General features: G+C 36.0%; 1 protein-coding gene across 6 annotated transcripts; it reads left to right on the top strand.

Moving 5' to 3' along the window:
- Positions 1–6,703: 6,703 nt before the first annotated feature.
- Positions 6,704–10,962, top strand: LOC112741786 (uncharacterized). Of its 6 annotated transcripts, none has more exons than XR_011870815.1 (4): positions 6,704–6,964; positions 7,431–8,961; positions 9,364–9,468; positions 10,355–10,962. XR_011870815.1 is itself a non-coding variant. In XM_025790899.2 (2 exons), exons 1-2 carry the CDS (start codon positions 6,909–6,911, stop codon positions 8,440–8,442), a joined length of 1,068 nt encoding a protein of 355 aa, XP_025646684.1. In that variant the 5' UTR covers positions 6,704–6,908; the 3' UTR covers positions 8,443–10,962. The 6 variants fall into 6 exon arrangements, 2 of the variants coding, with proteins under 2 accessions (XP_025646684.1, XP_025646685.1); XR_011870814.1 differs by having other exon boundaries at positions 10,352–10,962; XR_011870813.1 differs by having other exon boundaries at positions 9,364–9,494; positions 10,352–10,962.
- The last annotated feature ends 390 nt before the right edge of the window (positions 10,963–11,352 follow it).

Below are 11,352 nucleotides of genomic sequence, written 5' to 3'. Positions count from 1 at the left end.
TTCTTTCCTTTCTCTACTCAAAATTTACTCTATTCCTTCTTTCTGTCTTTCAACATTCGTGAAGTTTGTTATCCACGACATTCTCAGTTTCAGGTCAGTAAATAATATGCTAGTTAGAGTTACTATTTATATATTAGTTAAAGTTACTAGTTAGAGGTTGCATGTTAGTTAGAGTTACAAATTTATTGTTTACATGTTAGTTAGAGTTACTGTTTACTGTTAACTGATTACATGTTAGTTAGATTTTTTATGTTATTGCTAAGTTGTTGTTTATTGTTGATAATATGTTAATTAGTATAAGTTATTAGTCAATTCTTAGGTAGTTTAAGTTGTGAGTTACAAGGTAATTAGTTGCATAATTAATTAAGTTAAGTTAGATGAGAAAGAAACATGATTAGTAAAATTTAGGATTCAGTTAGTTATTAATTACGGTTGTTTAGGGTGTTAGTTGACGATGTCATGTAATTGGGTTAAATTTAAATTAGTAAATTTATAAACTGAAGAACTAAGGTAGACCATTATAGATTTAAGTATGTTTTTTACGAATTCAGTTGATGTAAAAGGAACTGAGTTCAGTATATGTGATTTTATTTTACTAGAGTGTGGTTAGATAGAGCAGCAGTTATTGGGTTACGAGGAGATGGATGTACAGATTGGATTAGGTTGAGCACATTGCTGGCAGGCTTGATCGAGTGGTACAATTTTTTCACTGTTACTCATTGTATTGTAATTAATAAATCGTGAACTTGTTATTTTGTGTGTTCACCGTTCCTTTTTTTTTAATTTTTGTCTCCGTTTGGTAGGCGTCTCGGATTTTTTGCACTAGGCGAAATTTGATGACACGTCTGCCGGAGCAGATTAGGTCATATCTCAGACGATCTGGGTTTGAGTATGTGGCCTATATAGTTGAGTTCGAGCATGACTGGTCACTTGCATCGGCCTTGATAGAGAGGTGGAGGCTTGAGTCTCATACATTTCATCTACCATGCAAGGAGATGACTATCACCCTGCAGGATGTAGCCTATCAGCTGGGACTCAGGATCGACGGTGATCCTGTCAGTGGATACATTGGTGGTTGGGAGCAGCACCATCAGAGACGGACCATTGAAGAGTTATGTCAGCAGCTTCTAGGTGCTGTTCCCAGCATAGATGACAGATAGTCACAGACGAAGTGGACTGTGAAGCTCATTTGGTTCCACAACACGGTATGCGGAGAGTTGGAGCAGGACGCCACAAATGAGCACCTGTTGAGGTACACGAGAGGGAACATCATGCACCTGATAGGGAGTATCCTATTCCTAGATGCATCTGACTCTCGGGTGCACATCAGGTGGCTCCCCCTACTGGAGGACCTTAAGACGTGTGGCTGATTATCGTGGGGCTCGACTGTGCTAGCATGGCTGTACCGCCAGATGTGCCATACCACGGAGCATGGTCAGCGTAATTTGGGTGGGTGTGTCAGCTTGCTACTGTCCTGGGCCTATCACCATATTCCGCTGCTACGGCCCGATGGCTTTGATACTCGTCGGTTTCCGCTGGTCGAGAGATATTATAAAAACTTGTAAAAACCCTTAGTTAATTTATTAATTAGTTAATGAATTTGAGCGATAATGTGGAATTGTGTTTGGCATTGTAGGTGGGTTCAATACCGGCCGGACAATGTCAGAGGCAAGGGCAGGCTTAGGCATTACAAGCGTACCTTGAATGAGATTGGGATGCTGAATGTAAGTGATAAATATTTAAGTATAACAAATTCATTTTAATTAAATACATATTGGATTTGAAATTTGAATGTCATCATTAATTTGCATTTTGTGAACAGGTTGAGTGGACGCCGTATGCTGACCCACCGCTGATTGGTCTAGTTCCACCGGCGATTGCTGAGGCTGAAACCTCGACAGCTGTCGTGTGCCCGCTTCTCTGCTTCGCTATTGTCGAGTGGCATCAGGTGGACAGGGTTGTACGTGAGTTTCTTATTGCTATATTTTTGCCCTTCAGCCGGCCAAAATAATGTGCGAACTCACGCTGCGATTTCGAATACGCTGTGTTAATCAGAATCTTCTTCAAGTCCTTGTTCTTGAAGTGAGTCATGAAGTTGGTGGCAATAGGTCTTGTACAAAATGCTTGGAAGGCACGAGGTGGTTTCCACAAACTTCCCTCATCGTTCAGCGCACCATCAATTGATTTGTATCTGTCTGAAATCACTAAGACACCGGGTTGTAGTGTCACATGCTGTCGCAGATACGAAAGAAAGAACGACCAAGCCTCCTTCGTCTCACCCTCAACAACGGCAAATGCAATAGGCAAAATGTTTGCATTTCCATCTTGCGCATGGCCATCAGCAACGTCCCATCGTATTTACCATATTAGTGGATACCATCGATGGAAATAAGTGGCTTGCAATGCTTGAAAGCTCAACACACGGTGAAAACGTCCAAAAAACCGGATGAAACATGACTGTGTCAGCTGAACCAGGCCAAGGCTGTGTCACAAGTTGCACCAAAGTACCTAAAGACCTATTATCGGTTAGAACATATAGATAGTGTCTTTCTTAATAGCGAATAACCACAATGAAATAAATCTTATCGGGCAAGTACATCTACATAGCGAATAACCAACGAGAAAGCTTGTAACACCCTAATTACCCTAAGCCTTACCTCATGCCGTAAAGTAAAGGTTAATCAGAGATCACGACAATCCTAAGCTTATAGATAAATATATATAGAAGGAATAATAATTCTAGAAGCCCGATGAAGGAATAAGCTCAAAAACAGAGTTACAAAAGTGCAAAACATTTAAACGAAGCTATAAACTTAAGTCACAAGATAAAGATATAAATAACAAAATATAAGTATATAAGAGAATATAATAGTCATAAAGAACTAACCGTAGCCCGCGGAGTTTAAGCCGACTAGTATAAACAGACATACAGAATTTTGAAAGTAAAATAGCTTATACAAAATATCTCTCTCAAAGTGAGTCTCTAAGGCAATATAAATACAAAAGTGAGAGAACTGATCAAAATAACCACAAGACTCCAAAACCATGATAAAGATCCGCCGCTCTGTCACCATCAAGCAACTCACCGAAGTGGGTTGCGACCTACATCTGAAAAACAACAACAAAGTATGGAATGAGAACCGAAGGTTCTCAGTATGGTAATAGTGCCCAATAATGTAAGATATAAGACCTCGGGACGCTAGAGGCAATCCTAAAGCTTCATATTAATCTTGAGATTCAACTTAAAGCATACTAAAATTAAAACCATAACTTTAAATCCTTTATGAAACGGGGTAACTATCTTAAGGGATTTCTAACTATCAGTTCACCACTATCCCATAGCCTAACCGCCATGCGATCCCATCGCCACCGCCTTCCGAACCTCCTCAATCCCAGTAGAAAACACAAATAATAACAATGCAAGTAAAATACAAGTATAGCATGTATAACAAGAAATTCAAGTAGCAATTAATCATGTTAAACAATTAGACAAGCAGTTTCAAGTCGGCAAAACAAACAAACAGATAGAAGATGCACATGATGAATGTCTGTCCTATTTAGCTGTGATATCACATTATCGATTCAACTGCCAACCCGACACATCTCCATGGAGATGTCGCCCTTCGGTCTCATAATGGGAATCCCCGAGATATTGTGCCCAGAACACGGTCCAGGATATAGTGCCTGCACACTCTAGTGATTCCGAAGGGATGCGAGCGGGATACTCTTGCCACGGACCTCACATCTCAACGTAAGCGGGACTAACCACAGCCCTTATGCCGCTGCCGCGACCTTGACAAGCGGGATTAACCAAACCGTCCTTGCCAGGTGCATATCGTCTCAACAATCTCAGTATAAAATAATATATCAATGTTTTTCAGAAATCATTTTCAGTATTCAGTAAGGCCATCATTCCACTCTTAATCCTAGACTCGTCTCAAGCATCATCAAATCCACAACTCCTCAATTTCATCATATCAATCGTCTTTACAGTACTCTACCACTTCTCTCAACTAATCCACCCACAGTACTCCAGAATCCTAAGTCTCCGTTTTCTAAATTCACATAGAAATTCACTAAAATAATTTACTAACTTATCTTTAGTAATATTAGAGTCTAAATATTAGACAATACTCTTAATTAGCCTTTGAAGGAATTTAAAAAAAAAGGAGAACCTTTAAAAACAGAAAAAAAATCATATTTCAGAAAAAACAGGGGTGCGGCAAACTTGCCTTTAATATAAAAAAAATCGTATTTTCAAAAATAAAGTTCAAATCTCTTCTTCTAGGAATTAATGAATTTTTTCATTTTATATTAAAAAAAATCCATGAAATATTCTATGGTCTTGATAGTGAAAATCATCATGTCACGCTATCAATAGGTGTCACAACATGAGGTTACCACGTGTGAAAGAAATGGGTCTGCATTGCGTCATTTATATAAGCGTTGTGATGGGTGATGGATTTCAACGTTTATCATTCCTCCAATTTAATTATTTATGTTTATTTATTTAGTTCCATAATGAAGGATAATTGAGCCACATATATGGGTGTAGGAGTTGGCCTCTTTTTCTTTTTTGTTGTTGTTGTAAAGGTGCAATGGTATTTGGGTTTAGGGTGGATATGGTGATGTTAAAGCTTATTGGGTGAAATCAATGGAGTCGAAAATGAGTGACCAAAAACAATAGGAAGGTCGAGCACGGGATAGGGAACACCAGGATTCAATTCAAGGCAGAGGACGACGGTCTCCGAAATCTGGATTTAAAGGCAAGGAGCCAATGCAACTGGTGACGGAAGAGCAGCAAGGAGCACAAGCATAGTGAGAGGCAACCAGAAAGCAGCAACGGCGATCTTCGAGAATGGAAAAACAACACAGCGGGCTTGAAGGTGCGATCAATGTAACCTTTAGTGGAGGCTGGTGGTGGCAACTGATACCAAGCTGATGGACGAGACAATGTCATTGAAAAGAAAGACGGTGCTGCCTTGGGGGTGTCCTGAAAATGGCGCCAATCTGTGATTGAGTTAGGATGTGGATCTGATTCTTTCTGGATATAGCTTGAACGGGTTATACCCGACCTAGGCCTGTTTGGCCATGTGCCATGACAAAAAACAAAAAGAAAAAGAAAATCCTTCGTGATCTGATTTTTTTCGGTGAATTTGGATTTGTTAACGAAATAAAAAAATTGAAATTTGATTACGAATTTGAGAATTGGAATAAGCTCGAATGCTATTCTTTAATACAACTCAAAATACCAAAAATTCAACTACTCGAACCCAAAATTTATGGCCCGGTAACACAAACACTGAGCCCTGTCCAAATTATTTTATAATATAAAATTATAAACACTTCGTTTATTTTAATTAACAAACGGACTTTGTTAGGTAGACAATAATTTTTGTGAACAATGTGAACAATAAACTCTAAAATTAGCTTAATAAAACAAAAACATACTACACCCCAAATTTATTATATATCTCTAATTTTACAACCAAAATGTGCCACATGTCACTTTTTCATTGCAATTGGAATCAAATCTTTCCCTCCAAAATTAAGGAATCCACCTCTCCTCCTTACTAATTTTACAACCAAAATGTACCACATGTCACTCTCTTATTGTAATTGAAATTAAATCTTTTCCTCCAAAACTAAAGAATTATTCCCTCCTCCTTACTAATTTTATAACTAAAATTGCCACATGTCACTCTCTAATTGCAATTGAAATCAAATATTTCTCTCTAAAATTAAAGAGTACTCCCCTCATCCCTCTTCCTTTCTCTATTTCTCTCATTCCTTCAACCACTCTATCTATTTTATATATCATTACCAATATCAATGACTAATTACTAATTTGACAATTAAAATATGCAACATGACATTTTTTAATTGCATTAAAACTAAAATTGAAATTGAAATATACCTATATTATATATCATATATTACTATCTAATTTAATAATCAAATGTGTCACATGACACTCTCTTATTAAAATTAAGAGAAAATTTTTTTTTCAAAATTATTAAACTCCCTTCCTAAATTCTCTCATCTATCTCTCTTCATTTTTCTATTTCTCTCTACTATTTTTACTCTATATATAATTTATATTTTATATTAGTAATTTAACAAATCAAAGTATGTCATTTGATATTTTTTTACAATTAAAATAAAATTTATTCTTCCAAAATTAACAAACTCTCTCACTTTCATTCTTCATCTTTATCTTTCTCTCTCTTTTCTCTCATTCTCTATTTTTTCTATCTTTCTTTTTTACCGAAAACAAAATTAACAAAATAATATAATTTAAATAAAAAATATTATTATTATTGTTATTATATACATAGTTTTTTAGTTTTTTTTATTTAGTTTTAAATTTTCACCGTTTATCTTTTTAATCTATATTTTTATTTCTCTTCTTTCAAATATTTATTACATATAATTTGAAGAGAATACTAATATTATAATTAAAAGTTAGAATCAAGATTTAATTATTTTAAAAAAAATTAATTTTGAGTTAATTTTATAACTATCAATATAATTTTTTTATATTAATATCTAATTATATTTTTATATATATAGAGAGAAAAAATATTATTTTTAAATAACAAGTGTAAAAATTAATTATTTTTATTTGTACAACAGACTTAACAGTTAACATCTAATTATTTTTAATTATTTTTATATGTACGTTTTTATAGCCTAATTTAGTATTTTTCTCTTATGCTTACTCTCACGGTGCACAGTCAAAGCTTGGTCCGAAATGCATCCAACAACCCAACCCTAACCCACAGCAACCAACAACCCTTTCTCCGCCGTTGGATTGGTTGAACCTCCGAACTGTTGAACCGATATCCGGAATGGTTCGATGACCGCTCAGTTTTCAGAATCTTGGTTTCCATGGCCGCGTGGCTACCATGATTGTTATTGAGAGAAACTTCCACTCAAGACTCTGCATCCACTCCCAGCTTTGGTAAAGATTATCTTCTGCTCTTTTTTGCTCTCTGTTTCATGCGCCCCTCACTGTGTTCGATGAAATGCTCCAATCATATATATACTTTTTTTCCTTTCTCTCTTTTGATTATGAGTTTATGAATGATTTCTACATGCTTCTAAGTGGCTTCCGCCATAAATATTGTGCACATGCTGCAGTAAGATTATAAAAAAGGAACATTCCACCATTACGACATGCTTTTGTAATGCAATGCATATATTAGTTAGTTATTGGTTTAAATAAGTTATCACCCATTTTCACCTCGTATATAATAATTGAACCACCCAGGACTAGTTCTATAATGAAACTAATGAGGAATAGGAATCATATATGTTCATCGTATTATTCTTTTGAATGTTAGTTATGTATTTGATAAGTATCAGATGTTGTCGAGCTAATATCTATGGTTCGAATCATCAAATGACAACTTCTCTTTGTTTAACAGTTGTGAAGTTGCTTCATCATTCTCTCACATTGTTCGACTGCATTGCATGCACAAAATTCGATGTTATATGGGTTCTCTTGATGCATGTCTGGGTAATAAGAAAAACATTAGTAGCAATTCCTTAGTATCGGTTATTGTAGGATCTAATTCCTATAGCCGTGCTCCTAATAACAACTTTAGAAGTTTGAGCATAGTTGGTGCCATGTCAAAATACGAATCTGTCGAAACTCATTCTTTCCTTCAAGCACCGAGTCTTCAACACCGGTTTAAAAACTGGCAAACACTTAGAAAACACAAACTGACAGCTAGCACTTTTGCTGCTGCTATTGGATTTTGGCGTAGGCAAAGGTGCCAGTTGTGGCTAGAGAAGATAGGTGCTATTGAACCATTCTCAGGAAACATCGCTACCTGTTGGAACAATATCAAAGAGGAGGAAGCACTTGAAAGATACAAGCTGATAAGTGGCAATACTGTATTGTTTCCTGAACTTCAGGTGTATGGTGCTAACACTGAAAATGACTGGCTAGCTGCTTCGCCAGATGGTGTACTTGACAGAAAGCTATTTGAGTTGTCTTCTCATGGGGTTCTAGAGATAAAGTGTCCGTATCTCAATGGAGACATGAGTAAAGCCTTCCCTTGGTCTCGAATTCCAATTCGCTATATTCCTCAAGCTCAGGGATTAATGGAGATTCTAGGGAGGGATTGGATGGATTTTTATGTATGGACTCCTAATGGCAGTAGTTTGTTCAGGTTACATCGTGATGCTGAGTACTGGAATGTGATGGAAATGGCACTATCTGATTTCTGGTGGAAACATGTCCATCCAGCAAGGGAGTTGTATAGTAGGAAAGTTATAACAGACCCTCTTTTTGAATTAAGATCATTTAGACCAGCTCGGAGGCATGAGTTATGCAGTCATATCATTTCTGAAAGCATACGGATTGCTAATAGTTCGAAGTTATTAATGCGGGAAATACGTGGAATATTGCAACCAGATGACTCCCACGGTTAGATGAAGGACATTAGTGTAGTAATAACATTTTTTTTACAGGGATCCCAATTTTTTTGGTGATCTGTTTATATCAGTATAGTTTATGAAGATATTGATGTTGCTGACAGAGGATAATATTGTAAATTTGATATGGTTATAGATACATCTATGAGAATATATGAAATAAAGAAGTAATTGTTAAATATGATTGGTTGAAGCCGGAGAATAGAGAAAGGGATAGAAACAAACTTGCCAGGTTATGGAACCTTATAAAGTTGGGACATTTGATATGGAGAAAGTGGAGAGTTCAACAGCTGGTACATTTGTCAATACACCATATCATTTCTTTATTTGAGAAAACAAAATGACCTAATATGTGAAGTGAGTAGAATGTTCATAGTATGAAATGTGAATTTACATGCTATAAAGTCTAGTCTAAGGATTCAAGACTACATTCCTTTTATCTTCCTCTCTGGATTCTCCTGAGATTAAAATCACTTCTCATTTGCAGAGTGACCTGGTTCTCTAGGCTTCATCAAGGTAATTTGTTAGGCTTAATGAACTTGAACTGAAGCATTAGCTGTAATTATCATTTGATTGATTGTTAACCTGTTTCTTCTGATCTCAATTGCTTCTATGAAAGTTTTAAAGGTATAGACTCTATAAAGTTATCTCTCACATGCAAAATCTAGACATGTAAAATTATTTTTTTCCTCTCTTGTAACCATACCACTTCAATTATGCTGAATATGGTCTTTAGGTCACAACTTATTACACTAAGGTCACTTGCGAAGATATGATAATAAGATTTTGGTTGACAACAAATATATTGTTTCTGTTAGTGCTATCTCATTCAAGGATAAATGGTACTTTCTGAAAATGTGAAGTCATAAATTTTAAGTCTTTGGTACCTCTAATTTAATATATTTTCTCATATTAAAGCTATTGCAAAATAGAATTGATCAAAGTGTCTGCCAGAACTCGACATCTTCATATAACACTGCTCATTGGTATCTCCTTGGCTGCAATGGACGGTGCATCTTTCAGGTCTCTTTAGCTATTGTTGTCACCAAGTATGTCGATATTTTCTAGATTTTCTATATGCTTGATATTGTTTATCAATGTGTTGAGTTTGTCTTTATCTCTATCTTAATCTCATCTTGTCATTTATAATTGGTGCTAGTTTGTGTGGCGCTTTGAATCTGAAGCTTTTACTCCTTAGATGGTCTCCATAAGTCAAAGATGATGTGTTGGACATGAAAATTTGCTCCACGGTGTATGTTAGTTGCTTATCTTAGATTTCATTACCATATCCTTATCATGGTTATAAGCCTTTTATTATCACCTTAATGTTCAAATATAGCTGTATTAGGTTATCAGTATTCTGGTGATTCCCAATTCGTACTGGATTCTAATGCATGGTGTTTGTTTGGGATGAAGTCTCTTCTTTTCCCTTTGAATGGTGGAAGGTTTGTGGTTAACTCCACACATATCTGTTACAAGTTTTTCTTTTTGTTAGAATGTTTTGTCTTCCCTATTAAAGTGGATTGTTTTACTCATTTTTTTATGGCCTACGTAAGTTGGTGTATGTAAATTAACTTGTTAAAATAAAGTTAGAATATGAGTACACAGGCAATGGCTGGAAAGGAACAGAAAATCTCGTTGTCCTTGTTGGATCTATGACTATGTTAAGCCAACACTCTAGCTCTTTTTACTCTAATTTTTCCTCCTTCAATGAGCATGAAGATTAGTTGATTACCTCAATCTTCCCATTAGAGGGAAGTAAAACGAGACATTGTGTGTGTGTCTGTGTGTGTTTTCTCTTCTTTTCTTTTATTTGGTCGGGAGAGTTTGATTATACCATATTGAGCAAACTTATTAGAGAAATGCTGCTGCTATTTTTGTTAAGACTTTTTCCTTCTTATGGTAGTAGTGTAAGAAGTGTGTGATAAACAAGTTGAAGATGGATAATAGTGAAGGGTTGCAGTTGCAGAGCAATATTTCAATTTAGAGGTTTCTTGTCCAAGTCCCTTTGCTTGGGTCCAGGCTGCAACAAAGTTCAGTTTACTTAGCCTCCGTGATTGCTTGTGATGTATTGTATCCGAATAGAACAACTTGGTAAGCTTGGGTATTGGGGCATACGAGTCCAAAAGTTTATTCGGACCATCTCAAACAAGACCACCTTCTCCAGACCCCAAAAAACAAAAAGGGGTTGGTCCCAGTGGTAAGCGGTTCGGATTTACCTTGGAGGGCTAGTGTATGCAATTGTTCCCTTTGGGAGCCTACTCATCACAGCCAAATGCGCGACCCAGGTTGTCTGAATTAGTCGGGGGACGAAGCTCCGGATACCAAGCAGGCAACCAAAAAACCATAAGGCAAGTAGGGATTTCACTTGAGGTTATTAAAACACGTTTAATCTATTTAATTTGATGCTGACTTGAAGGTATTAGTTTCTTCAAATTTGTTTGTTGTTGCTACATAGGAGTAATACTCTGTAAGTAATAATTTTGCAAATATAACCTATTTAAATTCCTGTCACAATCATTCCTTTTTTTTTTCTTTTTTTTGGGTTAGAAAAAGAATAAAACGAACTCCAAAATAAACTGATTTCTAACGTTCATCCCATTAACGTGAGTATGACAAAAAAAAAAAAAACTAATGGGCCCACTAATTTATCCATTACGAATTTACGATGTATAAAACAAGTGTTTGTAAAAAAAAAGGCTCAAGAAATACGGGCTCTAACCTAGGTGCTGAGTCCAAACTAGTGGCCATCGTTTGAGAGGCTAAATTTCCACGTCCAAAGAAAAAGGGGGCTAAATTTTAACAGGTTGGTATCAAAGGTTAATTTAATTGATAAAGAGAAACCAGTGAGGTAATAAAACTTGATATGAGGAAGAAGCTATCTAATAGAATTTAGTTATTGTTCTA

Source organism: Arachis hypogaea, chromosome 14, assembly GCF_003086295.3.
Source record: "Arachis hypogaea cultivar Tifrunner chromosome 14, arahy.Tifrunner.gnm2.J5K5, whole genome shotgun sequence".
Lineage (NCBI taxonomy): Eukaryota > Viridiplantae > Streptophyta > Magnoliopsida > Fabales > Fabaceae > Arachis > Arachis hypogaea.
The sequence above is the reverse complement of the archived record's forward strand: the minus strand, read 5'-3'. Positions and strand labels throughout refer to the sequence as shown.

Excerpts from the sequence above, each read along its gene's own strand:
- LOC112741786 (XM_025790899.2), top strand. The coding sequence starts at position 6,909 with ATGATTGTTATTGAGAGAAACTTCCACTCAAGACTCTGCATCCACTCC. Across the intron at positions 6,965-7,430 it reads TGCATCCACTCCCAGCTTTG|TTGTGAAGTTGCTTCATCAT; the intron begins GTAAAGATTATC and ends TTTGTTTAACAG.